General features: G+C 38.9%; 1 protein-coding gene across 2 annotated transcripts in view; it reads left to right on the top strand.

The window, feature by feature from the left end:
• RASEF (RAS and EF-hand domain containing) overlaps positions 1 to 18,705 on the top strand; it is a 99,070-nt gene that overhangs the window by 64,099 nt on the left and 16,266 nt on the right. For both annotated transcript variants that reach the window (XM_088838067.1, XM_055427345.2), the window contains 6 exons: positions 2,367 to 2,455; positions 11,681 to 11,915; positions 12,241 to 12,378; positions 12,495 to 12,642; positions 14,215 to 14,296; positions 15,831 to 15,945. In XM_088838067.1, the coding sequence (XP_088694193.1) occupies positions 2,367 to 2,455; positions 11,681 to 11,915; positions 12,241 to 12,378; positions 12,495 to 12,642; positions 14,215 to 14,296; positions 15,831 to 15,945 (807 nt within the window). The remainder of the gene's footprint in view (positions 1 to 2,366; positions 2,456 to 11,680; positions 11,916 to 12,240; positions 12,379 to 12,494; positions 12,643 to 14,214; positions 14,297 to 15,830; positions 15,946 to 18,705) is intronic.

Raw genomic sequence — 18,705 nt, 5'->3', positions numbered from 1 at the left:
AAAAGAAATGCAAAAGAGCGAAATGGCTGTCTGAGGAGGCCTTACAAATAGCTGTAAAAAGAAGAGAGGCGAAAAGCAAAGGAGAAAAGGAAAGATATAAGCATCTGAATGCAGAGTTCCAAAGAATAGCAAGGAGAGATAAGAAAGCCTTCCTCAGTGATCAATGCAAAGAAATAGAGGAAAACAACAGAATAGGAAAAACAAGAGACCTCTTCAAGAAAATTAGAGATTCCAAGGGAACTTTTCATGCAAAGATGGGCTCGATAAAGGACAGAAATGGTATGGACCTAACAGAAGCAGAAGATATTAAGAAGAGGTGGCAGGAATACACAGAAGAACTGTACAAAAAAGATCTTCACGACCAAGATAGTCACGATAATGTGATCACTGACCTAGAGCCAGACATCTTGGAATGTGAAGTCAAGTGGGCCTTAGAAAGCATCACTAGGAACAAAGCTAGTGGAGGTGATGGAATTCCAGTTGAGCTATTTCAAGTCTTGAAAGATGATGCTGTGAAAGTGCTGCACTCAATATGCCAGCAGATTTGGAAAACTCAGCAGTGGCCACAGGACTGGAAGAGGTCAGTCTTCATTCCAATCCCAAAGAAAGGCAATGCCAAAGAATGCTCAAACTACCGCACAATTGCACTCATCTCACACGCTAGTAAAGTCATGCTCAAAATTCTCCAAGCCAGGCTTCAGCAGTATGTAAACCGTGAACTCCCAGATGTTCAAGCAGGTTTTAGAAAAGGCAGAGGCACCAGAGATCAAATTGCCAACATCCGCTGGATCATGGAGAAAGCAAGAGAGTTTCAGAAAAACATCTATTTCTGCTTCATTGACTATGCCAAAGCCTTTGACTGTGTGGATCACAATAAACTGTGGAACATTCTGAAAGAGATGGGAATCCCAGACCACCTGACCTGCCTCTTGAGAAACCTGTATGCAGGTCAGGAAGCAACAGTTAGAACCAGTCATGGAACAACAGACTGGTTCCAAATAGGAAAAGGTGTACGTCAAGGTTGTATATTGTCACCTTGCTTATTTAACTTATATGCAGAGTACATCATGAGGAACGCTGGGCTGGAAGAAGCACAGGCTGGAATCAAGATTGCTGGGAGAAATATCAATAACCTCAGATATGCAGATGACACTACCCTTATGGCAGAAAGTGAAGAGGAACTCAAAAGCCTCTTGATGAAAGTGAAAGAGGAGAGTGAAAAGGTTGGCTTGAAGCTCAACATTCAGAAAACAAAGATCATGGCATCTGGTCCCATCACTTCATGGGAAATAGATGGAAAAACAGTGGAAACAGTGTCAGACTTTGTTTTTTTGGGCTCCAAAATCACTGCAGATGCTGATTGCAGCCATGAAATTAAAAGACGCTTGCTCCTTGGAAGGAAAGTTATGACCAACCTAGATAGTATATTAAAAAGCAGAGACATTACTTTGCCAACCAAGGTCCGTCTAGTCAAGGCAATGGTTTTTCCCGTGGTCATGTATGGATGTGAGAGTTGGACTGTGAAGAAAGCTGATCGCCGAAGAATCGATGCTTTTGAACTGTGGTGTTGGAGAAGACTCTTGAGAGTCCCTTATACTGCAAGGAGATCCAACCAGTCCATTCTAAAGGAGATCAATCCTGGATGTTCATTGGAGGGACTGATGCTAAAGCTGAAACTCCAATACTTTGGCCACCTCATGAGACGAGTTGACTCACTGGAAAAGACTCTGATGCTGGGAAAGGTTGGGGGCGGGAGGAGAAGGGGACGACGGAGAATGAGATGGCTGGATGGCATCACCGATTCTGTGGACATGAGTTTGAGTGAACTCCGGGAGTTGGTGATGGACAGGGAGGCCTGGCGTGCTGTGATTCATGGGGTCGCGGAGAGTCGGACACGACTGAGCGACTGAACTGAACTGAACTGAACAGAAACAGGCTAAGACCCATTTAGAATTTTGAGGACGTTTTCCAAACCAGAAAGCCTCTTCCCTGACTTTTGGAGGTCAGCTTCAAGGTTGGGGTTCCAGTGCCACAGCTTTGGGTGTGGATGAGTCAGTCACTAAGTCAAATGATGATTTGAGAAGAGACTAATCCAAAGTTGGTACTTCAGGGTCCTGGCAAATCTGGGAGCCAGGATGCCCTTTGAGGGCTTATATGCAGAGTTTGGACTTCAGACATGATGAAGAGAGAGAGTCCTTTGAGCATTTGTTGTACTTTTTCCCTTGATATCTGTGCTTACATTTTCTCATGTAGGATACCAAACTCTCAATTACATTAGTAAATTAGTGTACTACAGGTTTTTAAAATGTATATAAAATGTTTAAATGGAATGACAAAATATTACTTCTGTATTTTATGTATTATAGCGCATAAATAATATCTCACCAGGGAATACAATTTCTAGAAGCAGTCCTAAATTTAATCTTCATTCTCCTCAACCTCTGGGCTATGACAGGTATGTTAACACCTTTTTAACTTTTTGTTTGAATTCTGGATCAAAGTTAAAAGGAAAGTACATTTACTTAGAGGTGAATTAAAAGAATATATTTTGGACACTAATTTTTATTTTCTACTCTCTGTAAATTTCTGAAACATGAAACATGTAAAAATTAAAGTGTTTTAAGATGTTTCAGAGAAGGCAAAGTGATTTCTTTAAGATGTTATCATGACTTGGTTTTATGTAGGCTCACCCTTACTTCATCCCTATTATGTCTTATTTCTTAGAAGTGCCTTTTGTAAGAGGTATTTCAGGGAAGCCAGTGGAACTACCATATGTGATGTTGTGGTGTATGATGTTAAGACTCTTGGAACAATCTGTAAATGTTTAGCAGCTCAGTGTATATTATGCAAGCTGTGTTCAAGGAAAGGGAAACTTTCAAAACAAATAGAAATGTAGAGAGTAGATGTTTATGAGTTAATGTACTAAAGGAGTCACAGAGGCTTTCCAGAAGTGAGAATTTAGCTCTGTTTTTAATCAAATGAAGTGAAATATTGGCCCTGCTATAACTTGAGATCTAGCAATGAAAACTGAAAGATTACATTTGTGTACACATGTGTGTACATATACAATCAATCCCCTATATACAAATGAGTTCTATTCCAAGAGCGCATTCACAAGTCCAGTTTGTTCATGAGTCTAACAAAGTTTGCCTAGGTACTCAACTAATACAACCGGTTCTGTGATACTATATTGTAATATAGTTTATAATATTTTCACACAAATAATACATAAAAAGCAAACTCAAAAAATAAAGCAAACATTTTTAATCTTACAGTCCAGTACCTTGGAAAGTACAGTGGTAAGTACAGCAGCTGGCATACAGGGGCTGGCAGTGAGTGAACAGGTAAAAAGAGTTACTGACTGGAGATAGGACAGGAGGTGGGAGATGGTAGAGCTGAAGGATTGTCAGCAATCTCCTACTGAGGGCAATTTCACTCATGCCTGACATTGATGAAATGTATGTATCTTTGAAAGTACACAACTTGAAGGTTCATATGTAGGAGATTTACCATACATGTCCAGTATTGCTACTTAGAAGGCTCATTTTGTAGTGTATCAGAGTTTGATGGTAGAAGTGAGTGCATAAACTGTAGATCTCTAGCCCTCCATTTCTGATGCCACTTTCATATTTTATGTTCCTTCCCTTTTCATTTGAGAATTTCTGGGCTAAAGAATAATGCATTTAATGTCTTGACAACAGCAAAATGGCCAGAAAGCTTTTCCAGAAGGTCTATTTTCAAAGGTTATTGGTGATCACTTTTTAATAAAATTTTATCCAAATATCAGAATTTTTTCACTAATTTGTGAAATTAAAAAATGTAATGTATCTCTAGCATCTGGCTTTTCTATTTTTGAGTAGATATTACTTTTTAAAATATATGGGTGTGATGCTATTTTTCTTTACTGATGCTTAAGGTCAGTTCTAAGCAAATAAGGGAAAAGCTAGATTACTGAAAATTATTTCAGAAGTTTCACCATGATTCATTTTTTAAAATAGTGGACACCATGAATAAGGCTGGTAGTACTAAACAAAAGAGCTCCTTAGCAATATGACTAAGGGACAAAGTCATCACATCCCATTGCCTCAAAGTGACAGGAATGTAGCACTTCTGTGCTCATAACCTTGAACAGTCACTAGAGGGCCACCATGATCCAGACTGATGTTCCTTTCAGTTCAGTTCAGTCGCTCAGTCACGTCTGACTCTTTGCGACCCCATGAATCAATCACAGCACGCCAGGCCTCCCTGTCCAACACCAACTCCCGGAGTTCACTCAAACTCATGTCCATCGAGTTGGTGATGCCATCCATCCATCTCATTCTCTGTCGTCCCCTTCTCCTCCTGCCCCCAATCCCACCCAGCATCAGACTCTTTTCCAGTGAGTCAACTCGTCTCATGAGGTGGCCAAAGTATTGGAGTTTCATATTTAGCATCAGTCCTTCCAGTGAACACCCAGGATTGATCTCCTGTAGAATGGACTGGTTGAATCTCCTTGCAGGGGGGAGTTATAGTTTGATATAGGAAGTTAATATTTCATTTTCTTTTTGATGCTAATGTAAAACTTATTAGTAATCAGATCACAAGAGAAAAGAACAAAAGAAGAAGGGAAAAAATACCTACAAAACAAGACCAAAATAATTTTTTAAATGACAATAAGATTGTTTTTGTTTGTTTGTTTAGTTACTAAGTCATGTCCCAGCTCTTTTGAAATCCCGTGCTCTGTAGCCTACCAGGCTCCATCATCCATGGGATTTGTGATGCAAGAATACTGGAATGGCTTGCCATTTCCTTCTCCAGGGGATCTTCCTGACCCAGGAATCGAATCCGTGTCTCCTGCTTGGCAGGAAGATTCTTCACATTGATAATTACTTTAACACATTATTGACCAGAGACATATTTATATGTCTTTTGTTACCCAAACATTCCTGACAAGAGACATTTCAACGTACACTTACATAATGAATCCCCAGCCACAGACATTAGTTTCTGCTAAAATCACCCTGTCAACAATGTGGTAATGTAAATGAACTAAATACTTCAACCAAAAGACATAGAGTGACTGAATGGATATAAAAACAGGACCCAGTACTTTGGCCACCTCATGCGAAGAGTTGACTCACTGGAAAAGACTCTGATGCTGGGAGGGATTGGGGGCAGGAGGAGAAGGGGACGACAGAGAATGAGATGGCTGGATGGCATCACCGACTCGATGGACGTGAGTTTGAGTGAACTCCGGGAGTTGGTGATGGACAGGGAGGCCTGGCGTGCTGTGATTCACGAGGTCGCAGAGTCGGACACGACTGAGTGACTGAACTGATATATGTATAGGCTACAAGAGACTCACTTCAGATCTAGAGACACACACAGACTGAATGAAGGGATGGGAAAAAGATTTCCATACATATGAAAATCCAGAGAAAGCTGGAATAGCAGTACTTATATCAGACAAAATAGACTTTAAAATAAAGACTGTTATAAGACGAAAAAGGATACTACATAATGATCAAGGGGTGAATCCAAGAAGACATAACAACTGTAAATATATCCAAATATAGAAGCACCTCAATATATAAGCAAATATTAATGGACAAAAAAGGAAAAATCAACAGTAACACAATAGTAGTGGGGGAGGGGGACTTTAACTTGCATTAATGGACAGATCATTCAGATAGAAAATCAATAGGGAAACATAGGCCTTAAATGACACATTAGCCCAGATGGACTTAATTGATATAGAGAGAACATTCCATCCAAAAGTAGCAGAATATACGTTCTTTCAAGTGTACATGGCACATTTGCCAGGATAGATTACATGATAGCCCACAAAAACAAACCTCAGTAAATTTAAGAAAACTGAAATCATATCAAGCATCTTTCCAACCACAACACAATGAGATGGAATCAACTACAAGAAAAAACTGTGAAGAAACACAAACACATGAGAGACTAAGCAGTATGCTCTGAAAGAACCAATGGATCACTGAGAAAGTCAAAGAGGAAAGCAAAAAAATACCAAGAGGTAAATGAAAACTAAAAAATAATGATCCAAACCTATGGGACACAGCAAAAGCAATTCTAAGAGGAAAGTTTATATAATACAAGCTTACCTCAGGAAACAAAAATCACAAATAAACAACCTACCCTTACACCTAAAGCAATGAGAAAGAACAAACAAAACCCAAAGTTAGTAGAAGGAAAGAAATCATAAATATCAGAGCAGAAATAAATGAAATAGAAACTAAAAGGTATAGAAAAGATCAATGATACTAAAAGCTGATTCTTTGAAAAGATAAAATTGATAAACCAAAAAAAAAAAGAGAGAGGGTCCAAATCAATAAAGTCAGAAATGAAAAAAGAAAAGTTACAGCCAACACCACAGAAATACAAAGAATTATGAGAGACTGCTACAAACAACTATATGCCAATAATGTGGACAACCTAAAAGAAATGGACAAATTCTTAGAAAGGTACAGTCTCCTAAGAATGAACTAGGAAGAAATAGAAAATATGAACAGAACAATTACCAGTAATGAAACTGCATTAGTAATTTTAAAACTCCCAACAAACAAGTCCAGGACCAGATAGCTTCAGAGGTGAATTCTGCCAAACATTTAGAGAAGAGTTAGAAATTATCTTTCTCAAATTAGTCCAAAAAATTGCAGATAAGGGAATACTTCCAAACTCATCCTCTGAGACCCCCATCACCCTGATACCAAAACCAGACAAAGGTATCACTAAAAAAGAAAATTATAGGCCAATATCACTGATAAACATAGATGTAAAAAAATCTTCAACAAAATATTAGCAAACCAAATCCAACAATACATCATGATCAAGTGGAATTTATCCTAGGGAGGCAAGGATTTTTCTGTTTCAGTGTGATATACCACATTAACAAGTTGAAGAATGAAAACCATATGATCATCTCAATAGATGAAGAAAAAGCCTTTGACAAAATTCAGCATCCTTTCACGATTTGAAAAACTTTCCAAAAAGTGGGCATAGAGGAAACATACCTCAAAATAATAAAGGCCATATATGATGGAGCCACAAAATACCATACTCAACATGAAAAACTGAAAGCATTCCTCTAAAATCAGGAACAAGGCAAGGATGCCCACTCTTGCCACTTTTATTCAGCATGATTTTGGAAGTCCTATCCATAGCACTCAGAGAAGAGAAACAAAAGGAATTCAAATTGGAAAGGAAGAAGTGAAACTCACTGTTTGCAAATGACATGAAACTATACATAGAAAAGCCTAAAGATGCTATCAGAAAACTGTTAGGTTCATCAATGAATTTGGTAAAGTTCCAGGATACAAAATTAATTTTTATATTAATTTAATTAATGTAATTTGTATATTACAAATATGTAATATTATAATAATATAATATTAAATATACAAATTTGTATATTATATTTGTAATTTATATATTAATTTTCTGTCAATTTAACAGAAATCTGTTGCATTTTTATACAATAATAGTGAACTATCAGAAATTGAGATATTTTCATTTACCATCTCATCAAAAAGAATAAGAATACCTAGGAGTAAACCTACATAAGGAAGTAAAAGACTTGTCTTGGAAAACTATAAGACAGGTATCCCCAACCCCAGTCTGTAGCTGGTTAGGAACCAGGCTGCACAAAAGGAGGTGAGTGGCAGGGGAGCAAGTGAAGCTTCATCTGTATTTATAGCCACTCCCCATCGCTCACATTACTGCCTGAGCTCCGCCTCCTGTCAGATCAGCAGCGGCGTTAGATTCTCATAGGAGTGTGAACCCTAACCCTAAAGTCAAGGCAAAATATCCTGAGGTTGCCACAAATAGAAATAAAGTGCACAATAAATGTAATGTGCTTGAATCATCCTTAAACTATATCTCCCACCCTGGTCCATGGAAAAATTGCCTTCCAATGAAACCAGCCCCGTACCAAAAGGTTGGGGACTACTGCTATAAGATACCAATGAAGAAAATTGAGGGTGACACAAATAGATGGAAACATATACTGTGTTCTTGGATTGGAAGAATTAATTTTGTTAAAATGACCAGTGCAATCTACAGTCAGTGTAATCCCCAACAGTGTAATCCTTAACAAAATACCAAAGGGACTTTTCACAGAACTAGAACAAATAATTTTAAAATTTGTGTGGAAATACAGGGATAGCCAACATCATCTTGAAAAAGAATATCAGAGCTGGAGGAATCATACTCGCAGACTTCAGACTATGCTACAAAGCTACAGTCATCAAAACAGACACATACATAGATCAGTGGAATAAGATAGAGAATCCAGAAATAAATCCATGCATTTATGGTCAATAAATCTATTACAAGGAGGCAAGAATATACAATGAAGAAAACACAATATCTTCAGTAGCTATCCTGGGAAAACCAGATAGCTTTATGTAAAAGAATGAAATTAGAACATTCTCTAACACTATATATAAAAATAAACTCAAAATGGATTAAAGACCTAAGTGTAAGATCAGGTACCATAGAACTCATAGAGGAAAATGTAAGCAGAACACTCTGATATAAATCATAGAATAGTTTTTGGATCTGTCTCCTAAAACAAAGGAAATAAAAGCAAAACAAACAAATGGGACCTAATTAAACTTACAAGCTTTTACACAGCAAAGAAAACTATCAGAAAATCAAAGACAACCCACTCAGTGGCAGAAAATATTTGGAAATGATATGACCGATAAGGGGTTAATATCCAACATACATAAACAACTCATATTGGGAAGATCCCCTGGAGAAGGAAACGGCAACCCACTCCAGTATTCTTGCCTATAGAATTCCATGGACCGAGGAGCCTGGTAGGCTACAGTCTATGGGGTCGCAAAGAGTCGGACACGACTGAGCGACTTCACTCTCTCTCTCTCACAACTTAACATCATAAAAGCAAACAACCAAATTTAAAAATTGGCAGAAGAACTGAATAGACATTTTTCTAAAGAGGATGCTAGTGGCCAATAGGCATATGAGAAGATGCTGAACATCACTAATTATCAGGTAAATTCAAATCAAAACCACAATAAGATATCACCTCTCACCTGTCAGAATGGGTATCATCAAAAAGAAAACAAATAACAAATGATATGACCCAGCAATTCCACATCTGGGTATGTATCTGAAAAAAAAAAAAAAAAACAAATTCTAAAAGATACCTGCAGCCCAGTGTTCACAGTAGCATTACAATGCCACAATATGTAAGCAACCTAAGTGTCCATCAGCCGATAAAAGGATAAAAAGGATGTAGTGTGTATATATAAAATGAAATACAACTCATCCATTAAAAAAAAGGAATGAAATTTTTTGCCATTTGCAGCAACATGGATAGACTTGGAGGGCGTTATAAAGTGAAATAAATCAGACAGAGAAAGACAAATACTGTATGATTTCTCTTATATGTAGAATCTAAAAAATGCAACAAACTAGTGAATATAGCAAAAAAGAAGCAGGCTTATAGATATAGAGAACCAACTAATAGCTACTAATGGGGAGAGGAGGAAGGAGCAATATAGGGGTAGGGTAGTAAAAGGTACAAACTATTAGGCATAAAAAAAGCTATAAGGATATATTATACAACACGGGATATAGCCAATATTTTATAACTATAAATGGAGTATATAACCTTTAGAAATTGTGAATCACTATATTCTGTGCCTATAATTTATGTAATAGTATACATCAACTTTTGGAGAAGGCAATGGCACCCCACTCCAGTACTCTTGCCTGGAGAATCTCATGGACAGAGGAGCCTGGAAGGCTGCAGTCCATGGGGTCGCTGAGGGTCAGACACGACTGAGCGACTTCACTTTCACTTTTCACTTTTATGCATTGGAGAAGGAAATGGCAACCCACTCCAGTGTTCTTGCCTGGAGAATCCCAGGGACGGCGGAGCCTGGTGGGCTTCTGTCTATGGGGTCGCACAGAGTTGGACACGACTGAAGTGACTTAGCAATAGCATACATCACCTATACTTCAATTAAAATGTTTTAATCAAAAGCATCTTGTAAATTTAATTTTATTTATTGCTTTTGTGTCCTTATTGGATTTTAAGTTGTATATTTGTTTTAGTTTTGTGTTTTTTCTAAGAACTCTAAAATATATAATAACTTGTGTTATATTTTTACATATTTAATTGTAATGAAAATATTCTTCAGGCTGAAAGACTAGTTTACTTTTGAAAGGGTATGTATTTAAGTTGAGTTTGAGAAAGTCTGATCTATACCTATATTTTTAATTTAGATTCTGTATGAAGGTATCTTTTCAATCAGGATTTTTTTCTCGGTCATTCCTAATCAGAAATACAAATAGGTTAAAAAAAAATGTTCTGACTAATCATAACATGGAGCTGATTTTGTACTATATTATAATGAAATGGTTTCTTTAGGTTCTTTACAGCTTTACCTAAAATCAGTGTCAGAAGAAGAGTTTCATAAAAGATGAGACAAATTTAAAAAATGTACACACATTTAGCTAAGCAAATTGAGATACGGTGTGAAATTCCTGTCCCAGGAGAAAGACTTTATAATTGAGCAACATATTTACAGAAAGTTTGGTGATTAAATTACCTTTTTAGTTAATTTTAAATATTTGCTAGTGATATCAAAATATTTTTGACTTCTCAGGTTTATATGGCTTATATTTCTGTAAAGATTACCCTTTCTTGTCTAAGAATATTCATTTGAGAATATTTCTCATATTTTATATGAGAATATTTCTCATATCTGGAGATCTATGTTTCCTTCCCATTTCCTCTTTCTGATGATATCATATACGCCAAGTGGCTAGAATGGTTCCCCTTGTGTAGTAGGGACTAAATAAGTTGTTACTCTTGTTTTCTTTCAATATAAACTTAGATACTTATGGGAATCAAATGGAAAAGCAAAATAAAGTGAGAAAATCAACATTTATAAAATATTGGAGTTTCCCAAGTGGAAAGATCCATCGAAGTCGGGATTTCTAGTTTTTCTATGGTGCACCTTCTTAGGAAACCCCTCCCATCAGAGTTTTTCCAGACATGTCAACACTTAGTGGCAGAAAACTCATCTCATATGCCAAACCATTCCAGGGTCATACATTTCTAATTGCCTGTCATTTTTCACCATGTTGATTAGAGATATGACTCCTGGAAAAGTTTATCAGTTGGCCCTTAGTGTCAACTCTTCCAAGTATTTGAGGAAAGAAGAAACAATTACAACTTAAGCCAAGTGCACTGAATCATTTCTCAGACCAGAGGATTTTAAGTCTCAAGTAACAGTAGAGATATTATCCAGAAATGAACACACTGTTCAGAATATGGTCCGATCACATTAGAATAAAAACGTTCCCATGTTCTGTATACGTTTTTGTTAACACAACTTGAGATTGCATTTACATCCTGGACATTCTGATTCTTTTTGTTTAAGGAAGGTGATTTTTTTTAATGACTTCCTTTATTAAATGTTTGACTTGACTTAAATGTCTTTATCTTAATCGATTGTTGCATAGAATGAACTGTTTCTTTGAGTTTTTTATTTCCCCTGATGCTTAATCATGGAATACATTACAGCTCTTGGTAAGAACAAAAATATTGGTCTTGATTGCATTGCTGTCTGATTCCATTGCTGTGTCATCTTGAGCATCACTAGCCCTCAGGTATAGCAGTCCTCTCCTTTATTACCAGATCATCCCGCTCTTCCTACGTGGATGAGGACTGTGACTCGCTGGCCCTCTGTGATCCCATGCAGAGGATGAATTGTGATGTTGACAGCCTACCCGAGAGCTGCTTCGACAGTGGCTTGTCTACCCTGCGAGATTCCAATGAATATGACTCAGAGGTGGAATACAAGCACCAGAGGGGATTCCAGAGGTCACATGGCATGCAAGAGAGCTTTGGGGGTGATGCTTCGGACACGGACGTAAGCCCTGAAGCCACTGCCTCAAGTCCTAGGCCTGCTCTCCTTTCTTCCACAGAAATACATATCCCACCCTGTTTGAGCTTTATCTGTCATGGGCATGGGCATTGTTTTAAAGGTTATACATGTGAAACATAGTTGGGAGAACATTTTTCTCTACCAAGTTAGGGAAAAAGGAAGATAGATTTCCTTTTTTGGCCACTCTGTTCCCTAACAGCATTGACTGTTGATTCAGTAGCATATTTTTCTTCTTTTTATTTCATAATGTATATGTGTAATGAAAGACTTTCTTTGTTTTTTAATGACAAACTTAAAAAAAAAAAAACAGGTTCCTGATATAAGGGATGAAGAGACATATGACTCAGAAGGCGTGGCTTCCATCCTGGACTGGAAGCCCCCAGGATCTGCTAGTGAAGGCAGTATCATTAGCTCCTCAAGAAAGCCCATCTCTGCGCTTTCACCACAGGTACGTGGTTTCAGAGACACTTCTCTTCATGAACACTCTTCATTTTCATGTCATATAACTTACTAGGAAGAAAGCGGGCACTGCCTTTGTCACCCACTGTGGCTTCCTCCCCCTAGACAGACATGGTGGATGAGAGCCATAAATCTTCCAGCTCGCAGAAGGCTTACAAGATTGTGCTGGCCGGGGATGCTGCAGTGGGGAAGTCGAGTTTCCTCATGAGACTTTGCAAGAATGAATTTCGAGGAAACACAAGTGCTACCCTGGGTATGGTTCTTTTTCAGAGGATAATGGGAAAATGACCTTCTTTAGGTTGATTCTATTTTCTTTAGGTATTATATTCACAGACCCACAGATCTCTCTCTTTTCCCTTTGTATAATACATATGTACATACGTGTGTCAGTGCCCACATGTCCTTCTCTATAGAACAGTCCTCTGCTTTGGCCAAGGCCTAAATTTGGGAAAGGAAGACTAACAAGGAACTGAGGTATCTGCTAACAAGGTAAGCAGTCCTCTGCTCGTGATAAGGTATCTGCTTACCCAGTGAGATCAACCAAACCGAGTTTAACTCCAGAGATGACAGATTCATTTATTCAGCAAGCACTTCTGGAGTCCTACTGTGAGCCACGTACTGTTATAGGCACTGCTTAGTCGCTCAGTTGTATCCGACTCTTTGAGACTCCATGGACTGCAGCTGCCAGGCTCCTCTGTCCATGGGATTCTCCAGGCAAGAGAATCCTGGAGTGGGTTGCCATGCCCTCCTCCAGGGGATCTTCCCAACCCCGGTCTCCTGCATTGCAGCCAGATTCTTCACCGACTGACCCACCAGTGAAGCCCTACAGACACCACAGATACATAGTAAACAAAGTCAGCTAGATCCCAGCCCACAGAAAGGGAAATGGATGAGAAACACATTTTAAAAAACAAGGTTTGGGAGAAGTGCCCTTTGGCACAGGATGCCCAGGGAAAGCCTTTGTGATCAGGTGTCACTTGATGTTGATAAAGTCATCTTACCAATGGCCAGTTTGTCATCATGGTCAGAATTATAGCCAAATGTATGTTCCCTCCCCTCCCTCACAATGGAATACATGAATAATACCTCTCAGAACAAGGAAAAGTAGTCTCCTCATTTCCACATTTGCATAATAATCAGTAAAAGGAGTTGAAGATATGCAAATTATCATATATTATTATTCTTTATCTAAAGAACTTTTATTTTGATAACCAGAAACCTTAAAACAGATTGGTTACCCTCTTCACAATGGATGTCTTTGTAAATTTATAGTACTGTTATAACCCTTCAAGATAACAAAGCTGAAAGTTCACTTTGAGTCATAAAAAGCCTAAAATATTTGATTCAGTTGCTAGAGCACCTGGCATATATACACACCATGTACATGTACTTATATACATACGCATACACACATGGATATACCTGCTTGTATACATAGGCATATTTGTGTGCATGCACACACATAAAACTGAGTCCATCTAATTACGTGAACACAGAACATAGATTTTCCTTTTGTCCACAGATTAAATCCTTCCCCAAGCCAGACAACCTGTGATGTGCATGTGTGGTCTGGCTTATAATTAGTATGTGAAGGTCACTCTCATTGAAGGCCAGGTTCTTTCCTCTGTCTCGCTGAACTTCACCTTATTGGCTTTTGTCTTATCTAAAGAGGGCTTGAAAAGTAATTATTTGGAATATAATAATTATTTAGTTTATAATAATAAATAATAATAATAAATAATAATTAGTATTATTATTTCCACACTAATTAAAAAGTGGAATTATTTATATCGTGTTCTCCATGTTCTCTTATATTCTTTTTCAGGAGTTGATTTTCAGATGAAAATGCTCATTGTAGATGGAGAACGGACAATACTGCAGCTGTGGGATACGGCTGGCCAGGAGAGGCAAGTGCTTTCCCCAGTGCTTTGAATTCTGCTGGGGTTTGCATGGACAAGCCTTGTAGGACGTTCGGTATCTTTTGTGCTCATGATATGATATAGTTCTGATATAGTGTTAGAATTTTAAGAATGCTCACTTTTTTCCATATCCTTTCCTTCTTCACTCTTCCATCATCAGTCATATGAGCCTCTCTATGCTCCCTTTGAACTGACCCATTGGGAAAAAGAGAGTACCCTTTCCTAATGAGAGAATGTTGGTGAGGCTGCTGCTGCTGCTAAGTCACTTCAGTCATGTCCGACTCTGTGTGACCCCATAGACGGAAGCCCACCAGGCTCCCCTGTCCCTGGGATTCTCCAGGCAAGAACACTGGAGTGGGTTGCCATGGTGGCAACAGTATGAGCAGCTGGGGAGCTGGGGCACCAGAGAAGATGGAAAAGAGGACCTGTCATGTCAGCTCCTCTGTTCAAGGGCAGAGACACAAACTAAACAGAGTTGCATATAGCAACAGACAGTACCCTCTCATTCTTTCATTGCTGATGGACAGAAGTGTGAAGCATAGGTCTTAATCTTATCTCTTTGGGAACAGACTGAATCTGGTTGTGCAGCAAAAAAGTTTGGGGGTACCTGCCAGCCTCTGTAATGGGGCACCACTTAGGGTATTCAGATTCAACAGTGAACAGACAAACACAAATACCTGCCCACACGGAGCTCATATTTTCTAGCAGCATTTTAAAAATGTGTGGTTGACAGGGCCCTATTTAAGATCTTGCAAAATATTATACTTGGTTGATTTAGGACATATAGGTTGAGGTGTGCTCTTCCCCTGGGAAGCCCCCCACACTCCGTGTGTGTACCCTGTGGTGTTCCACAAGGTTGGGTCTTCTTCCAGCCACCCCCAGTACTCCCTACCCACCACCCAAATCATAATTTTCCTCGGATGTGCCTCTCCTTCCATATTTCTCTGTCTCATACCTGGGTTCCAATAGCTTGTTGCTGGGGCTGACATTTTTAAAAGTTATGCTCTCAACCTTCTCCTGACTATGCGCTGGGTTTTGTAGACTTTCTTGAGATTGGTGGAGCAAATGATTGACTTTTCTAAATCACTAGCGCAGATTCTTCTCCTGTTACCTTTCACTAGGTCATTCTAGGCCTCTGGGATGACTGTTTCACAGAAATATGTTGCCATTAGATTCTTCTCAGTTGGGCTTGATTTTTCTTTTTAATATTTTTATTTATTTGCTGAATCAGGTTTTAGTTGTGTCATGCAGGATCTTTCATTGCAGCACACAGACACTCTAGTTGTGGCACAAGGGGTGAGCAGTTTCGCTTAGGCTTAGTTACTCTGAGGCATGTGGGATCTTAGTTCCCTGACTAGGGCCCGAACCTGCGCCCCCTACATTGCAAAACCAATTCTTAACCACTGGACCACCAGGGAAGTCGTCTTTAAAGATGGTGGGGGGCAGTGAGCATAAAAGAGATGAAGAATGAGGCAACACCAAACTGACTGATTAGAACTGTTACCTTCATGCTTTTTTCCAGATTCAGAAGCATTGCCAAGTCTTACTTCAGAAGAGCAGATGGTGTTTTGCTGCTGTATGATGTTACATGTGAGAAAAGCTTTCTTAATGTACGAGAATGGGTAGATATGATTGAGGTAAGAAATCAAAACAGACAACAAAAAAATTACATGGGAGAGCTATGGGCTGGATCTCAGGAAATGCTGTTTCTCTTCTTTGTAAAAATGAACTCAGAAACCATTGATCCAGGCTCTCAGAAAGAACTGGATGTGGGAGGCAGGGTTCCTAATAGTACTTAGCAGCACTGGTCTCCTCCTTAGTAGCAGGCCAGTTCCCACAGAACCAAGGACACTAATAAAGTGAGCTTCTGAGTGGTGGTGGGAGACGGGGAAGTCCTGGGTTTTAATATGATCAGAACCCGATTGCCAGCAAGTGAAAATCCAGACAACTCAAGGAAAAGCAGTTGTCACAAACAAGAGGGTGATGGAGCTGGGTGTGTAGTGTGACTGGAGGTGTAATAGGGGCTTCCACGTGTGCTAGATGTATAGGTGAAAGCACACCAACACGTGTGCTAGAAGTATAGGTGAAATACCATCACCACCTGGCACCACCTGATCCAAATTCTATAGGAACTATGTTCTCAGCCTTATTCTGATAGAGATTTGGGTCTTTACATACCCAAGGTACTACTTACATACTAATTGGTATTTTAAACATGTCTGGTTACTATCTACACTTTGTTTTGCTCAAATGAGATGGTGTCTTTCATCTGAGGAGCTTTCATATCCTTTGTTTCATGGTCAATAATTTTTTAAAGTAGGAAACTATTTTGACCACAGTTAATGTGCTGCCAACATTATTAATCACCGTAAAACTACAGTTCAAGCCATGATTCAGCGTAGTCTCTTGGGGAAAAAAAAAACCTAGTGGCTAATACAATTTTTCAGGTATGTCTATGATCTATCATTTTTTACAGGCACTAAGTGCAGTGGTGGCTGAACAGAGAACCGACTGCTGTCTGATCTCAAGTCAGCCTCTAGATTCTTTAGTTGGGCCTGTTTCATACCCTGTAAAATACTAAAATGTTCTCTTTCTAACTAAAGATGTAAGAAATGACTGACTGAAAAATGGCAGTAAGACTCAATGATAAATATGCATTTTGTTCAACTGAAAAATCATGACTTAAAATCAAATATACATCAAAAGTATGTTGATATTTATGTAGTATTTTTATTTCACAAAATTTTCTACATGTTATATTCACCTCTGTAACATATCTGAGAAAGGAAGTAAATGTGATGTTGTTCTCACTTTTTATGAGAAATCTGAGGCATAGAAAGTACATGACACTGGCTTTTAGTCATTTAGAGTTTGAAGTAGAAGGGAAAATTAGACCTTCTGATTCAACACTGGTTGTTCTTTTGATGAAGCTCCAGAATAAGCAGCAGGTTAAGAAAACCTCCTCCAATATCAAGAAAGGGTCTCCAGGGTAGTTAGTGCATAGAGGAGAGGCATCTACTCAAGGGAACAGATGAAGCTCTGGGGAGACCAACGAGAGAAGAATGGATAATCCCAACTAACTCATACACACAGATATTTAAGATCTATAGCAATACTGTTTATTGTTGAAACTTTTGGACTTGATCTCCCTTTTAAGACTTTGGATTATACTCAAGACAAGAAGGCACAAAAGGCAGGGTCAGCCATAGGGTTGAAAAAGCCCTGTGTGACTAGTTACGGCCTATGCCAGGTGCCCTCCTGCCATAATTTGCTAGATAAGTAAGCACCTACTTTCTGCAAGTGATTCATTTAGCTATTGGTGTTACCTTTCATAGGGTCGGAAAAGGGAGAAAACTGAATTCAAGATGAAATATTGAATTTGTTACTGGAGAAAAAATGAGATGCCACTTGGCATTTGACTGACTTATCTCAGTGAGTCTTCACCATGGCTCACTTTTTCTCATTTGGGGAAATTCTGTTGGGACAGTTTATACAGCCAGTATAATATGGGTCAAAACTAACAGTGAGATAGTTCAGATGCATGAAGGGATTGGGAAGCAGTAGAGTGTCAGTGGTGAATGGACCCTCTAATAATTAATATACTTCACTTGAAAACTACTGGGTTAGAATCTTAAAATTATGGCCGTTTCAGTCCTGGGTATTCACTGGAAGGACTGATGCTAAAGCTGAAACTCCAATACTTTGGCCACCTCATGCGAAGAGTTGACTCACTGGAAAAGACCCTGATGCTGGGAGGGATTGGGGGCAGGGGGAGAAGGGGGTGACAGAGAATGAGATGGCTGGATGGCATCACCAACTCGATGGACGTGAGTTTGAGTGAACTCCGGGAGTTGGTGATGGACAGGGAGGCCTTGCGTGCTGTGATTCATGGGGTCGCAAAGAGTAGGACACGACTGAGTGACTGAACTGAACTGAACCTGTCATGAATAATTTGTTGATTGGATATTTGGGTAAAAGTTGAATGGAGACACTTGAGACATGAGATCTCTTTCCGACTTTTACACATTCAAAAATATTTTGGGCATCCCTGTTTTGTGCGTGTATTGGCAGTATATCCATCTAAAAAAAAACAAAAGGTCCTACCCTTTGGAGCTTGTATTCTAGTTAGGGAGATGTAAAAGACAACCAACATAAATCAAATGAATGATGGGAAGTGCTAGATGTAGAAACAAGGCCAGGATAAATGGCCTTATGGTGAAGCAGACTGCTGCAGGTAGTGCAGTCAGGCTGGTCAGACCAGGAGGTCATATTTAAGTCAAGACTTGAAGGAGGTGCCGTTACTTACCCATGTGGCTTTGAGAAGTCTTGGCTGGCTTAAGTGAATATTTGATTAATGGCTTCCATATGATCCTGAGCAGTTCCCTACAGAATGCAAT

Source organism: Moschus berezovskii, chromosome 7 (genome assembly GCF_049115385.1).
Source record: "Moschus berezovskii isolate FMDL1 chromosome 7, NW_MosBer_1.0, whole genome shotgun sequence".
Lineage (NCBI taxonomy): Eukaryota > Metazoa > Chordata > Mammalia > Artiodactyla > Moschidae > Moschus > Moschus berezovskii.
This window is presented reverse-complemented; position numbering and strand designations above follow the sequence as displayed.